The following is a 16,876-nucleotide window of genomic DNA, read 5'->3' on the forward strand; positions in this document are numbered from 1 at the left end:
GAAATGTTAATTCCCCAGTGACCGGGATTCGAACCCAGGTGGCGGAACTCACAGCTGTGAACCCTTTACCAACTGAGCTAGAAAGCCCGGTTCATTTGTGAGGTTACATCTGGAATGGATGCAAAGAAGCTGAAAAAGGCGAGAGGGTTATATGATTAGATATCAGTCTTTCCAAAACGCTTTCTCCAAACCAATTTATGTCATGGTGCGCCATTACAACAGGCACTAAAATGGGTGTGATGGTGCGCCATTACAAGTTACAACAATCAAGAGCTTCAAGGTTATGTCCGAGTTTCTACTGGAAAGCCTGAACACACTAATGCTCTCATGGCTTGTCTTTTAAAAAGTTTTAACTTCCTCATTTTCTTACAACTCATTGAAACTCAAAAAAAAATAAGATCGACCGTTTCCCCGTACCCTCTTCCAGATACAGAGGTCTCGATTCCAAAGTAGTCAGAACCCTCTTAATCATGCAGAAGGTCTAAAGAGCCATTGTCTATCCACGACTCTACGTCAATCTGAAGAACAAAAAAAAAATTGATTCCTTTCGAAATCTGAATCTAACCCTCTCTGAATAATAATCCTCAAAACCGAATCTCTCAGATCGTTGCAATGGATTAATCCCCGCCGTGAAACTTTCCGATGTTGCATTCGGTGATGGCTCCGACACGGAACCTAATCAGAGACGAAGAGCTCGGAGCGATATTATCAGACGACGACGACGATTCGCCCTCCGGAAAACGATCAAAGCTCGATCGGTTCCCTCTCAGCCGATGGGAACTCGCCGTCTCTCTCGGCGTCTTCCTCGTCTTCTCCTCGGGTCTCTTCTGCATCTACATCACCATGCCCGCTGCAGAGTTCGGCAAGCTCAAGCTCCCAAGAACCATCTCTGATCTCCGCTCCCTCAAGTAACTGTTAAAAAGACTCAAACTTTATCATTAGATAATATATATTTTGATCTATGTCGAGCTTTATTCATAGTGTCAATGTCAAAACTTGTAGGGTATTGATAAAGACTCAGACTTTATTATAGGATAATCGATAGTTTGATGAATCTTGAGCTTCTTGATAGTGTCAATGTCAAAACTTGTAGGGTATTGATAAAGACTCGGACTTTATTATAGGATAATCGATATTTCGATGAATCTTGAGCTTCTTGATAGTGCCAATGTCAAAACTTGATAAGGGTATTGATAAAGACTCGGACTTTATTATAGGATAATCGATATTTCGATGAATCTTGAGCTTCTTGATAGTGCCAATGTCAAAACTTGTTGAGGGTATTGATAAAGACTCAGACTTTATTATAGAGGATAATCAATATTTTGATGAATCTTGAGCTTCTTGATAGTGTCAATGTTGAAACTTGTTGAGCGTATTGATAAAGACTCAGACTTTATTATAGGGAAATCAATATTTTGATGAATCTTGAGCTTCTTGATAGTGCCAACGTCGAAACTTGATAAGGGTATTGATAAAGGCTCAGACTTTATTATAGGATAATCGATATTTTGATGAATTTTGAGTTTCTTGATAGTGTCAATGTCGAAACTTGTTGAGGGTATTGATAAAGTTGTAATCTTTTTTTTTTTGGGTTTCAGAGACAATCTAGCAGACTACGCGAATGAGTACCCGGCGCAGTTCGTTTTAGGGTACTGTGCCACCTACATTTTCATGCAGACCTTCATGATTCCTGGTACCATCTTCATGTCACTTTTAGCTGGAGCTCTCTTTGGGGTCGTCAAAGGTGTTGTCTTGGTTGTTTTCAACGCAACCGCAGGAGCTACTTGCTGTTTCTTTCTCTCTAAGTTGATCGGCAGGCCGTTGATCACTTGGCTGTGGCCTGACAAGTTGAGATTCTTTCAGGCTGAGGTAGAGAACTACGATAACCTTTTATGAGAAAACTCTTCATTTGTGGAGGGTTGTGATGATTTACTTGTGTGTGTGTGTTGTACAGATTGGTAAGCGTAGAGATAAGCTTCTGAACTATATGTTGTTTCTGAGGATAACACCAACACTGCCGAATCTCTTTATCAATCTGGCTTCTCCGATAGTCGATGTTCCTTTCCATGTCTTCTTTTTGGCGACATTGGTCGGTCTCATTCCTGCAGCTTATATAACCGTCAGGGTAAAGCTCTTTTGTTCCTTGGCTTTCCTTTTGGTATATCTTAGTATGTAGCTTGAATTTTTGGTCTTATTATTGCAGGCTGGCCTTGCTATTGGAGATCTCAAATCGGTGAAGGATCTGTATGATTTCAAGACGTTGTCAGTGCTTTTCCTCATCGGTTTTATCTCCATACTTCCAACAATACTGAAAAGAAAGAAGATATATGAATAAACCCAAGGGGAAGTGTCTTTACAATACACAGGCTTGGATTAACTTTTGGATGCCATAAAAGCCCTTGCAGAGGACAAGAGTACATTTCTTAACTAATTACAGGACACAATGTTGATTTGTTTATAGTTTCTTTTTGGTGATTATAATTGAGAGAGATACTACAGAATCAATATATTTTTGTTGCCCATTTCACAAGATAGAGAGTCAATCTTACTGATACAATTTTGATTCCAGATTACTACCAGTTCTTGCTATACTTTTTCGTCAGAGTAAAAATGCATATGAAACATGAACTAGAAAATAAAACTTCTCTTAGAACAATAAATTGAAGCAACTGGATGCTCAACAACTCACCACATTATTTTAGTTAGATACTAGTTCTCAAAGCCAAAGCAATACAACAACAAGCTACTCTCTGTGAAACGCCAGATTAAGTTCAGCAGAAGTTGGATACACTAAGTCCAACTCAGGTCAACTTGAAACCACCACCAACAGGTTTGTGCAACTGGTAGGTCTCTTGAATCACACCTAGTTGTTGCAACACCCAAGAAAAAAAGTCATATGAGAAAAGGAAAAAGAAAAGAAAGTGCTTTTCTGAAGTGTATAAAAATTTGTGCTTTCATGACACTATGATTCTATTGGAATATCATCTAGTAACACTATTGCATGCATGCATAACAGGGGGAACGATGAAAATTGTGATACAATAATCAGTATGCATATTTAAACATGTATCTATTGGGAAAAAAACAAACAAAAGTTTCCAAACATCTTTATAGAATTTTGGCCCACCTGCATGTTAGGTAGACTCTCTGACTTTGTTGGCCACAAATTTTGCGTGGATAAGTGATACCTCTGTTTCCACGAAGCTATCTTTCTTGCTTACTGCAGTCAAATGGGTTTGTGTTAGTATATTCAAAGAGCCTCTATGTTTGTTTGTTTATTAGTTCCGTGTTGCTAAAAGCCTCTGCGATCTTGATCCTCTGTTCATCGTACTAATGGATACATCAGGTCTTCATGTTGCTAAAAGCCTCTGCGATCTTGATCAACACGGATCCTCTGTTCATGTTGGCTCCTCCGTCTTCTTTGCCTCGAAATCGGATACATCAGGTCTTCCCAAGCTTCCACGGGGGAGATGTCCGCACAAACTTTCTCAGCCACGTTCTCAAGGATTTCACGAGCAAAGGAATCGACCTATTCATTGACAGTGATATACAGAGAAGTAAGTCAATCGGTCCTGCGCTCATAGAGGCTATTAGAGGATCGAGGATTGCAATTGTCTTGCTCTCGAAGAACTATGCTTCGTCTACATGGTGCTTGAACGAGCTTTTCGAGATCATCAATTACCGAGAAGAGTTTGGTCACACGGTGATACCCATTTTCTATCAAGTCAATCCCAGTGATATAAAGAAGCAGAAGAGCTATTTTGGGAAGGTTTTCAGAAAAACTTGTAGAGGAAAAAGAAAGGAAGAGATCCAAAGATGGAAACATGCTTTGACGGTAGTGGCCCAAATCGAAGGTTACCATTCAGCAAACTGGTTCGTTCTCTTGATTCCCACTTTCTCTTCAATCTTTCTACAACACCAACCTCTCATATTTTTTGTAGCTTTTAAACAACAACCATCATGTATTGACAAGTAAGTAATGAGTATATGACATAAAAAAAAAAAAAAGAGGAAAAATATTTGAGAAAGTCGTATCATATAATACTAATAGACAGTAGTATGAAGATAACATTTGGTCAAGATGGGACTATACTATCTTATCGTTTAGATAATATAGTCTCTGAGGTAGCCATTGGGAAGAATATGTGAACACATGAATAGATTTGCATCCTAAAGGAACCTATTCTCATCTCATCAATCTCTCTCTTAAATTTCTATATATTAATGTCATTGTAATAAGATTTAAGGAAATTATTTTTATCTTTCTCACATTATTCTCTCCAATCTTGCCACTCTCTATCTCATGAATCTCTCTCAAGTTTCTCAATCTCTTCACTTAAACTCTTCATAAGTCACTTAAAATCTATATCCTGAATGAGTGTTGCTTTCTTTTTCTGTTCTTCATTAAGTATAAAGAATATTCGAGTATTTGTGATTTTTTCTTGACTATTAATCATCCCCTTTTTCAGGAAGACTGAGGCAGAGATGATTGAAAATATTGCCACTGATGTGTCGAACAAATTGAACTTTTCCGTACCATGCAGTGATTTCAACACCTTAGTTGGGATGGAATCTCAGATGACAAGAATGGGACCATTATTACAGCTAGACTCCGATGAGGTGAGAAAAGTAGGGATCTTGGGTCCTTCTGGGATTGGTAAGACCACCATTGCTAGATCTCTATTCAACCGACACTCCCAAAATTTTCAACTGAGTCTTTTTATGGACAATATCAAAAGTAAGTATGCAAGACCAGCTTGTTCTGATGAGTACAGTGTGATGCTCTATTTACAAGAGCAGCTTATGTCTCAACTAACCAAAGACAAGGATATCAAGATTCCACATTTGGGAATTGCCAAAGACAGGTTGAAAGACAAGAAAGTTCTTGTGGTCCTTGATGATGTGGATTGGTCAGTACAACTAGAAGCCATGGCGAAAGATACTAGTTGGTTTGGTCCTGGGAGTAGGATAATCATCACAACACAAGATGAAACTGTTTTAAAAGCAAGTGAAATCGAGCATATACACATGATGAATTTACCATCATATGATGAGGCTCTTCAAATTTTCTGCATTTATGCTTTTGGTCATAAAGACCCTAGGAATGGTTTCAGGGATCTTGCTTTGGAAGTTATGAGTCTTGTAGGTGAACTTCCGTTGGGGCTGAGGGTTATGGGCTCCTATTTTCGGGGAATGTCCAAGCAAGATTGGACAGAGGCACTAGCAAAGTTAAAGATCCACCTTGACCGAAAAGGAGAATTTGCGAGTATTTTTAAGTTTAGTTATGATGCTTTAGATGATGAAGATAAAAGATTATTTCTTCATATAGCCTGCTTTTTCAGGGGTGAACCAGTTGATATGGTGGAAAGATGTCTAGAAAAATGTTTTGAGGATGTGAGACAAGGGCTTCGCCATCTTATCTGAAAAATCTCTCATATATAGCGAATCAGGATTGATAACGATGTCTACGTTGCTACTCCAACTAGGAAGACAAATTGTGAGAGAAGAATCTATTAATGAACCTGGAAAACGCCAATTTTTGAATGATGCTAAAGATATTGGCGAAGTACTTAGGGATGATAAAGCGGTAAGTTTTGAGATTGCTATTTTCATTGCAATGTTCTCTACAAATGAGAGATTATTTAATAACTAACTATCCTCAATTTATGTTTCATTGGGTTGCTTTACAGGATAATAGTAGTGTCATAGGAATAAGTCTTGAGCTTAATGATGAATTAGAATGGACAAGTGAAAGAGCCTTTGAAAGATTCGCTAATCTTCAATTCTTAAGAATCCTTGGCAGAGGCGTTAATCCGGAAAGTATGAAATACATATCTCGAAAACTCAGAGTATTAATTTGGCCGAATTTCCAGATGTCATGTTTTCCTTCAAGTTTTAATCCAGAGTTTCTAGTCCAAGTAGACATGAGGTTTAGCGGTCTGAAGAAATTGTGGAAAGAAAATAAAGTAAGTAATATCTTCAATTTTGAAAATAACTGCTCAAGTTGGGCTATCTTTAGCAATTTTCTTTTGTGTTTAATACTAATCGTGTCAACTTGTTGTTCTAATGTGCTTCCTCCTCCATTTATCTTTACAGCCGCTCAACAATCTAAAGCTGATGGATTTGAGTATGTCTCAAAGATTGAAAGAGCTTCCTGATCTCTCAACTGCCACTAATCTTCAAGAATTGAATCTCCATGCTTGCTCGAGTCTAGTAAAGCTCTCATCTTCTATTGGGAATGCATCTAATCTCCAAATATTGAATCTTAGTGATTGTTCAAGGCTGTTGAAGCTCCCTTCCACCATTGGGAATGCATTTCATCTCAAAAAAAGTGAATCTCAAGGGTTGCTCAAATCTGGTGAAGCTCCCTTCCTCTATTTGGAATATTGTTAACTTGAAAAAAGTGAATCTCAATGGTTGCTCAAGTCTGGTGGAGCGTCCTTGGTCTATTTGGAATATAGTTAATTTTAAAAAATTGGATCTCAATGGTTGCTCAAGTCTGGTGGAACTCCCTTCAATAGAGAAGGCAATTAATCTCAGAAAATTGAAACTCAGCTATATATTGCTCAAGACTGGTGAAACTCCCTTCCTCTATTGGGAGTGCAACTAATCTCCAGGAATTGGATCTCAGTTATTGTTCAAATCTGATGGAGCTCCCTTTCTTCTATGAGAAACCTTGGTAGACTGTGGAAATTGGAATTAAAAGAATGCTCAAAGTTAGAGGTTAAATCTGGCCAACATTAATTTGGAATCACTGGGAGAACTTGATCTCTCATATTGCTCTTTGTTGAAAAGAGACATTCAAGAGCCTGATCCACGTATCGGAAGAATATCTCGTCTACGTAGACTTGTACCAAGCGGATTAAAGAAGCTAGGAGAACATGTCTCGGATGGCTCTGTGTTAAAAAGTTATCCTGAGAGTTCCACAGACATTGGAGAGCTTCTTGATCCATGGATCGAGAGAGTGTCTTGTCTACATCGACTTGTACTAAGTGGAATGAAGAAGCTGGTATCGATCCCACAGCTCAGACTTAGTTCAGAGATGTCTATGAAGATTTTGAACCTTCAAACACTGAGCTTGTTCGTGATGATGATGGCGGTGAAGATTATGAACGTTTACACAATATGCACTACCAAAGTTAACGACTCGCCTTGACCGAAATAGAGAAGTTTCGAGCATTTTAAAGTGAGTGTAATTGAGAGAGATACTACAGAATCAAATACATTTTTGTTGCCCATTTTCACAAGATAGAGAGTCAATCTTACTGATGCAATTTTGATTCCAGATTATTATCAGTTCTTGATATATCTTTTCGTCAAGAGTAAATGCATATGGATTATGAAACATGAACTAGAAAATAAAACCTCTCTTAGAACAATATATCGAATCAACTGGATGCTCAACAACTGACAACATTATTTTAGTTAGATATACTAGTTTTCATAGCCAGAGCAGTACAACAAGAAGCTACTCTCTGTAAATCACCAGATTAAGATCAGCAGAAGTTGGATACACAGTCAGACTTAGGTCAAGTACAACTTGGTTGTCCTACAACACCCAGAAAAAAAAATCATATGAGATAAAACATAGCAAGAAAAATAGAAAATTGGTAACTATCTTGTTAGAGAGGCTGAGATTCTTCTTGTGCATTTATCAATTCAAAAGCTTTCTAAGTTACAAGTATTGGACAAGTATGAAAAGAAAAGAAAACATACTGGATATCTTGGCGATTTGGTCATGTGTATTGTGTGAGCTTCCTTGCAGCTGTAAACCAGAGCTTCATTGCAGCTTCTTCACTGTAAACATTTATTCCATTTCTTTGATAATATACACAACCAGTGAAAACCATGTAATTGATGGAAATATACATTTCATTATAAATCAACTAAAAGACTTTTTGTCACTTTAGTTTCACATTTTAAAAACAAAAAAAAAACTGGAAAATCCAACAAACTAAACCCCCTGGTTATTTGTTTATTTAACTTTTTCCCTCTCAGCTTATTTTAAAGTTTAATACGCCTTAAAGCCAAGTACGCTAACATTCTATAACCAACAAACATGAAAAACAAAACGGTAACGCTAGTCCATAGTTCAATATCTCCGACCACTTCCTCCGCCATAAATCGGCAGCCATCAGTCCTAGCCGCTCCTTGCGTCCCCTTTAGCTCACATCCATACATCCCCAATATCTCCTCACCATTTCCATACTGGATCGCGATCATTAGACGGTAACAATAAAACGTCGTGGAAACATATTTCATCCACACCATTCCGGACGGCACTTTGTTCACGTAGAAACCGCCGGTTAAAACAAACGCTAACATCGTCACCGTCACGATCGTGGACGCTTTTTTAGCATCCATTATGGCTGCGCCCAAGGCAAGTCCGAGTCCTTGGGAAGCTAAAACGTATAGCAATAGCACGGAGAGGGTGAGGAGGAAAGGGACTAGCCCTGGACGTAGACCGACCATCCAGTAAGTAAGTGTCAAGAACGCTGCCGGGAGAACGAGTTCCATGGAGAGGGATCCGATAACATGAGCCATGAAGTAGGATGAGAGTGTGTACATACCGGACGCACGTTCTCGAGTGAAAATCGCTCGTTCTTGTGGAAACGTGAAAACCGCGTTAAATGACGGAAGTACCCCCCAGAAAATTGAAATGAAGAAGAGTAGTCCTAATCGGTCCTGGTAATAACAATATTATCGTTACAAAAAACGCCAAACTAAACAACAATGTTTGTTTTCGTTGTTATGTCGGGTTAATAATGTTTATATACTTACATGTACGTCTCGAAAATCGGAATGCCACCACATGAGACCCGCCAGTAGTGAAGCCGCGACGACTTGGAAAACGCGAAGTGCGTCGAAGGATTCATGGCGTCGTTCTTTTATAAATCTGTGGAGGAGAATGCAAAGTTGGCTGAACCATGTTGTAAAGCCAGTCATTATTCCACGAACGTTTGTCTCCGTTTTCACATAACGCACGTTCTCTCGAGAGGGCGTCGCGTCCATGTAGGTTTTAACGTTTGGGGCTAGCAATGTATCGTAGGCAACTGCCAACGTTTGTTTCACGTTTGGTTTTTCCCGTTCCGTTACACCGTCAATCTGACAAACACCTGAACATGCAAGTCATAAAATCCCAATCAGCTTAGGTAAATCGAATATAATAATCAATAATTTCTGGATAGTTTCGTGTCTAACCAACCCACTAGTGCATAGCAGATATCTGATTCGCTAGTCAGATAATAAGTTAATAATTCAAAAGATTCTGGATGGTTAATTAATTATTCACCCAATCAATATCTAACTTTTATCGCTTAAACTATATTTAATGAAATTGGACTACTCAAGTTATCATTCAAATGGGGGAAAGTTAATTGGCCAAAGGAATGATTAACTAAATATCCTAAACATAAAAAGGAGAAGACAATTCAATGTGGCATTGAACCGAATAGAGGTGAGGTGCGAATCAACCAATCCTCTTCTTTGGACCGACCAAACAAATATATTTAAACAGGGTTTCACATATTGGACCCCTTTATTTAATCTAACAAAATTAAAGTAAATATCTTTATACAAATAAATCAACTAATTAATAAGTAATGGAGATCTGATTTGCAGAAAAGCTGACCCAGCCAAGGTGGAGAGGCGAAAGAGTCCACCCAAGAAAAGCATAAGGTGGCCACTACGGTTCTTAATGTTACCTTCTTCATTGATTACACTTCTTAGAATATGAAAAAGCTTGAGAATCAAGTAATATAGTATTTGAATTTAACTTTAGATACGATAAGCTTATATTGCAAAATAAGCCAAATAGATTTTAATTCCTAACACGTGTTAAGCTTTACTTTTATTACTTATCAACAGAATTAACAAGAGATAAATTGAATCTGGGGGAAGAAAAGTCAGAGAAAACAAATGAACAATGCCTAGTCGAGCTAATTAAGTACTCGACAAGTGTAATCATCAAATGTCACAAGCCAGCTTTTGGAAAAGAAATGATGTTGGAACAGAAAATTTAATTTATGTTGTTCTTTTCTTTCAAATTGATCAATAAGTTAGGGCAAGTGGAGTTTACTGTGTTGTACTGGGGCGAAGCTAGTAAGGAAAAAATGTGTGCTCATGTGTACCCATAATATTCTTTTTAAATAGTATATGTTTCTCAATCTAATTTCATGCACACATAAGCTTTAATTGGTAATTTTGTGGAATGTCAGAACTGTATTTCAAACACGATTCCGAAAATATTTACCAATCAACAAAAGTTATGCATGTAATAAAAAAATAAAAAAATGCAGATTTACGTTTTACTAACAAAAATATAAAGAGAATTTCATTGAGTGGAAAAATGAGTTTTAATAGATTAGCATGAATTTTTTTTACAAAATTAATATTTTATATTATTAAATTATATGCTAATAACATTTTAAATTTTTAAATATATAATAATAATTTTTGTAGTGATAAATAGTTACGTCATAAATAAAGTTGTAATATAAAATATTTTGTAATATTATTAAATAAATAGTAATAATTTTTTAGTGATAAATAGTATTTTTAATAAATTTTATCTATTTTCACATTTTTACTTATAACAAAATGAATACCAATAAAATATTTTGATCAATTTAATATGTAATTACATCATTCTGTAAATTTTAAATTATTCCATAATTTAATTAATTTTCTGCGCCTTAGCTATTTTTTTCCGCCGAAGTTCTGCTTGCTAATTATATTGTGTGCACCCCGGTCAGAAATCAGTTTGGATTCGCCGCTGGTTGTACTTTGACGTAGAAAACAACATCTAACATTTTCTGATGAAAATGTAGCAAATACTTTCAATAGCGAAAAGCTAGTCAAACAATATTCTTGCTTAGTAATTATCAATTTTCCAGCCATGGAAAATCACATACATGCACACTGACACGCATATAAATATATACTTTTATATATGTATTCATGGAACCGATTAAATGGTCATGTGGATATGGTTGGCTCAGTAATATGGGACTTTTGACAAAGCTAACAGTACAAAAAAAGATTGAATGTGAAGCATGTGGTTAGTGGAGACAAATAAACTTAATATCCACAAAGTTCAAAACTTAGATCTAATGCTAGATATATGCCATCGTGCACCACAAACCTTTTTTTGTTCAGTACAAACTATGTATATGTGCCATTTTTTTATCCCCCATCGTTATTGCCTTCTTACCCTACCTATTGTGTCATCAGAATATACATTATACATACCATGTGCAAATTGTCATCATTAATACAGCCTTGTGAGATATATTTTTTTGAATAATTGTCACGATTATCAAATTGCTGAATTATTAAACGAACCTAATTTGGTCCAAATTTTTGATATGCTATTGCCTAAAACGAAAAAAGAAACATTATTATTTTTTGGGACTTCCTTGTTTCCGATAATGCTAGCACAAATTGGGATAAAATAGTGTTGACATATGGATATGTTTCTTTAGGTTAATGATTGTGATTTCATTTTCCTATGCGAAAGGGAACGTAAGCTGCATACTCTCTCTGTTTCATAATAATTGTCATTCTGAGTTCATTTTCTTGTTACACAAGGAGTGTTACTTTACAATTCCAATATAAATTATACTAACTTTCAGCTGAAAATTAATTGCAAACTACATTGATTTTATAAATAATTTTATTTATCTAAAATACTATTGATCAAAAAGGTATAATTAATTACAACTTACATATATTTCAACAAATTTCTTAATCTGTGTGAAAAATGTCACAACGACACTCTTTAAGAAACGGAGGGAGTAGTACATACTACATACCCATGAGTCCATGACGAATTCTGTAATCACGTTATGGCTCAAAAAACATTGAAAGTGAGTTAAGAATTAGAATATCCAATTCTCAAGGAACTGTATTTAATTTAGTGCTTCGATGAGGATTGAGAAAGTGAAAACCACGAGCTGGACGCGAGAGTATGATTGGGTTCTTTTAGGCGGTTAACCATTAAAGCAAAAGTTTCATAAATCAAGGATGCATGGAAATAAGAACTGCAGACAATTCAAAACCACGCGCTTCAAAAAGCCACAGAAAATTAAAGAGAGCAAGAAGGCTACTTTGATTGAAACACTGAACAAGAAGGGAACTTTATTAGTTGTCTTGAAAAAAAATAAAATTAGTGACTACAAAACACTTTCTTTTAAGTTCCAAAGATAATTTTATTTTTAATAATTTTGAAAATTTAGATATTTCAAAATTAACTAAGTTTATTAAATTAGTGTTAATTTATTTTTATTAAAATATGACAACGCAAAATATATTTGAAAGCCTTTGTTCAAAAAAAAGACAACGCAAAATATTGTATTTATTGTATAAGTTTAATATTCCATCTGTTTGAAAAATGTATTATTAAAATTTTCACATATATTAGAAAATATTTTTAAATTTTGATATAAAGACAATATTTGGTATTTAACTATTTCACATAACTTCTATACAATCATACTTTAATGAAGATTTTTTTTTTAAAAAAAAATCAATTTTTCATTATTACCTAAAAACAAATGCACTGAAAATATATAAAAATTATTTGAAACAAAAAGAAAAGTTAAACATGGACTATTTTGAAATGAAAAGAATATGTTTTAATATATATAATATTATATATATATATATATATATAATAGGGGCAGACCCATATTGCTGATTATGGTGTCACTTGACACCACAAATACGCTATAGAAAGTAATTGTTAGCAGTACATCATTGTTGAAAGTGGCACATTTGGTTTAAAAGAGTTTGTAAGAACCCACATATCCGGGTTCATCCCCTCACTGTACTTTTTATTATATATATATATAAAAACAAATGAAAATTTTATCTCTGTACAAAAGAAATAAATAATGTTTTGAAAAGTTGGATAAAGTGGAAACGTAAAACGCAATAGCAAGGGTTTGAAATATCTTTGTACTAACCCGTTTTTTAAATAAAGCATGTTCCCGAAAAAATAAAGAAAAAGCACCGTTTTTGTAATGTAAATGTGCAATGCGATAAGGTTTTTCTATAAAAGTAAGGAATAACATTTATTCAGATGTTATAATATGCCAAAGTTGAAACCAAAAATCTGTGGCATACACGAAAAGAGAAAAGAAAGACACGTGTCCCAATTGCCCATAGCATCAAAAAGCTACCCTTCAATTATCAACTTTACTTTAAAAATTGGTAAAACTTTAGAATAAAAAATTATTAGAAAAATTGCTAGATAAATCCTAAGAACAGGGTATGTTTAGACTAATGTAATACTAGTAGATTAGCGTTTTGTTTAAGCTTCAAATAACAAAGCTATTAGTATTACTATTACCAAGTAATTCATATAAAGCTATCACGTAAGAGTCAACGAGAGAAATAATGTAGCTTAGACTTGTAGTATATTTCTCATCGTACGTCGGCGATAACGACCAGTAAATATGGCATTTATTATCACATGAGTATCAAATCAATGCATGACCTCCTCACATATCTAACCTCCTCAAATATGTATAATTTTTTTCTATACAAATATCTAACCTCCTCACTGACCTCACATGAATATCAATGCATGGTTACGAAGAATCAAGGATCCATATACGTATTACATACACGTATAAGACCACCCAAAAACTCCAAAGGACGATTTCGTATTTAAAAGTTCTTTTTGCCTTTTCATCATCAGTCAATTCATGTAAGATTATATACAAAAACTAAAATATACATACCTATATCTCTAATCATAACATTCATTGATATATGTTGATTAAGTAATAATGCGTGTTAGTGTTACACTATATACGTGAAAGTCATGATGTTAAATAATTAAAAGCTGAATTAAAAACGGAACTTTAAATGAAAACGTACCGTTAGCAAGATCAAGAAGGAAGTCAGCCGGATTCATCGGAAACGCCGGCGAGAATCCGACGGAGTCGAAGTAAGCCATGGCGTCACTTCCTTTACCGAAGAACAAACACCTCCCTTCACTCAGAAGAAGCACCGTATCAAACATTTGAAACACACGGCTCGACGGCTGGTGAATCGACGTCACCACCGTCTTCCCTTTCCCATGAGCCATCCCGGCTAGCGTCTGTACCAGCCGAAGAGCCGCCGTCGCGTCAAGCCCTGACGTCGGCTCGTCGAGAACCAAAAGGCTTGGGTTGATGAGAAGTTCGTGAGCGATGCTCACACGTTTCCTCTCACCACCTGAGACCCCTCTAATGAAAGCGTTCCCAACGACCGTGTTCTCACATTTCTCAAGCCCTAGCTCCGATATCACCGAGTCAGCGGCTTTTATTTTATCGTCTCTGGTTAGACTCCGAGGGAGACGGAGCAAGGCCACGAAAATTAGGGTTTCACGTACGGTTAAGTGAGGGTAGAGTAGATCGTCCTGGGCCACGAATCCGGTACGTTTTAACGTGTGTTTGGTTGGTTTCGCGTCGTTCACGAGTATTTTTCCGGTGAGGCCTGTTCCATGGAGTCTCCCTGCGACCGCGTTAAGCAACGTAGATTTACCGCTTCCCGATGGTCCAAGAACGGCCATAAACTCTCCGGGTGACACCATTCCGGTGACTCCGCTAAGTATCGTCCTCTCTGTCGTTCTAGTCTCGTCGGACGGTTTGTGTTCTAGTCCCAAGAACTTCTTGATCTTACTTGAGTCGCCATGGAGTTTCACTCGGTAATATACATCAACGAACTAAACAAAAGTACGAGTTAAGACCAGAGTCAAAGCGAGTCAACGACATGAACTCAGTAAGTGTTTGTGTTATACTCCATCTGTTTCTTAATAAGTGTCATTTTAGAATTAGACACACGGATTAAGAAATCATTAAATTTTACATATTTTCTATACAAAAATATCATTACCCATACATCTCAACCAATAGAAAAATAAAATACATAATAAAATTAATAAATTTTGCATTGAAAACTTAAAACGACACTTATTTTGCAACGAAAAAATTCCCTAGAACGACACTTAATATGAAACGGAATGAATAATATATACCTTGAGTGTGATTGGTAATAATGAGCGAGGCTCACGAGAATCTTGAGGGAGACCAGCTGCTAAATCTGGACCGTTGATTTGATTTTCAACGCCGTCAAAACCTGACATTATTTTTATTTACTACTTTCTGATGGCAAACTTAAGCGGAGATGTGAAAGAGGTGTATCGAGAAGGCTGAAGCTCGGGGTGAGATGCTGAGCTCAATTTATGGAGAGGAGAAGGGCTAGTGGAAGCGACGTCAGCAAAGTGATGGTTATTGAGAAAATAACACGTGGCATAAAATAAATGCCAGCTGGCGACTGCTGAAAGGAATCAGGTCGTTGGAAAAAGTTGTTTTATTTTTCCTTAAATTGACACTTTAAAATCTCTTTATTTTCATGCCTTTCTTTTTCGGATTGTTATTGTGTTTATTTCTTTTCATTTCGAATGATACCTATCACTTTACAGAATACAGAATTTAATCAAGTGTTTTCCACTCCTAATTGTCAAATTTGAGAATCACATGATGTTTTTCTGTTCTAAAAGTTAAAGCAAAAGATACATTTGAATGACGATCGATTCATCATGTATCAGGATATGTTTAGTTTCTTTTTTCAAGTTAATGCTTGTCTCGGCTGGCTTGTTGTTTTCGTTAGTAAATTGTAAACTAAATTAAATTTAATATATTGTATTATGAAAATGCTAAATTAATATATATTAAAATCAAATCATAAACGTTGTGATTACAATTAAATATATATCTATATATCTAATACAATAAAGTTGGGAAATCTGCCTCCTTAGGCTATCCACGACATCTTGGTGAGATGGGCAAATAACGACACCTGTCGCAACTTGACTGGGTTGGTGGATGTCACGCGAAAAACGCGTTGCTCTTTTTTTTTTGCTTGCGCGTGTTTCCGCAACCTTGTCCAAGCTACATCGTGAACCCGTGGTACTCTCCTTGAAATCTCGAGTCTCTGTTGTTATTCCGCCGGTGGTCAGCGGTTACAGCCCGCGTTCTTCCTCTAACTTGAGCTTTGACGCCTCCTTCCTCGCCTTGAGTCTTCTTCATCTGTAACCTGCAACGGTCGTCTTTGTCTTCACCATTGCGGAGCTTTGCGCCGTATTCATTTGTTCTCCTAGACACGGGATATTGATGAAAAATATCCCACATCGGAAATATAAGAAATAATCTACTACTATATAAAAGGTTAGGGACAATCCACTAATTGCCAATTGGTTTTAAGTGTGAAGCCTATAATTAACCCGAATCTAACATGGTATCAGAGCAATAAGATCCTCTGACCTAATTTACTACAACTACTACTACACCGGTGTTGGACCCTCTGTGGATGTTATTCCCACAATTGTCCACGCTTCAGACCTAGATGTCTGAGCGTGAGGGAGGGTATTGATGAGAAACATCCCACATCGGAAATATAAGAATTATTCTACTACTATATAAAGGGTTAGGGCCAATCCACTAATCGCCAATTGGTTTTAAGTTGGAAGCCCATAATTAACCCGAATCTAACATGGTATCAGAGCGATAAGATCCTTTGACCTAATTTACTACAACTACTACTACACCGATGTTTCCCACATTGTCCACGTTTCAGACCTAGATGTCTGAGCGTGAGGGAGGGTATTGATGAAAAATATCCCACATCGGAAATATAAGAAATAATCTACTACTATATAAAAGGTTAGGGACAATCCACTAATTGCCAATTGGTTTTAAGTGTGAAGCCTATAATTAACCCGAATCTAACACGGGACCACCTCCGCCGTCGTGCTCATCCACACCGCCATGGTCATCCAGAGTCGTTATCGTCGAACCAAGCCTCGCGGTGGAGCAATCTTCAA

The 16,876-nt window shown here is 36.4% G+C and overlaps 2 protein-coding genes, 1 long non-coding RNA gene and 1 pseudogene across 3 annotated transcripts; 3 read left to right on the plus strand and 1 right to left on the minus strand.

Annotated features, from left to right (window-relative positions):
• The first annotated feature begins 364 nt into the window (after positions 1-364).
• On the plus strand, positions 365-2,571 carry LOC130494422 (uncharacterized membrane protein At4g09580-like). Its single transcript, XM_018586903.2, has 4 exons — positions 365-908; positions 1,602-1,872; positions 1,958-2,128; positions 2,207-2,571. The coding sequence occupies exons 1-4, from the start codon at positions 643-645 to the stop codon at positions 2,336-2,338; spliced, it is 840 nt and encodes a 279-aa protein (XP_018442405.1). The 5' UTR covers positions 365-642; the 3' UTR covers positions 2,339-2,571.
• A 583-nt stretch (positions 2,572-3,154) lies between these two features.
• On the plus strand, positions 3,155-7,288 carry LOC108818298 (disease resistance protein TAO1-like; annotated as a pseudogene).
• Positions 7,289-7,857: 569 nt separating this feature from the next.
• On the minus strand, positions 7,858-15,214 carry LOC108818299 (ABC transporter G family member 25). The gene is made up of 4 exons (XM_018591232.2): positions 15,029-15,214; positions 13,888-14,716; positions 8,785-9,119; positions 7,858-8,688 (listed from the first exon to the last, which is right to left on the minus strand). The coding sequence occupies exons 1-4, from the start codon at positions 15,134-15,136 to the stop codon at positions 8,008-8,010; spliced, it is 1,953 nt and encodes a 650-aa protein (XP_018446734.1). The 5' UTR covers positions 15,137-15,214; the 3' UTR covers positions 7,858-8,007.
• LOC130497784 (uncharacterized) lies at positions 14,634-15,503 on the plus strand. Its single transcript, XR_008936765.1, has 2 exons — positions 14,634-14,772; positions 15,173-15,503. It is a non-coding gene; the product is annotated as an uncharacterized LOC130497784 (long non-coding RNA).
• The last annotated feature ends 1,373 nt before the right edge of the window (positions 15,504-16,876 follow it).

The sequence above is a fragment of the Raphanus sativus genome, chromosome 7 (assembly GCF_000801105.2).
Source record: "Raphanus sativus cultivar WK10039 chromosome 7, ASM80110v3, whole genome shotgun sequence".
Classification (NCBI taxonomy): Eukaryota; Viridiplantae; Streptophyta; class Magnoliopsida; order Brassicales; family Brassicaceae; genus Raphanus; species Raphanus sativus.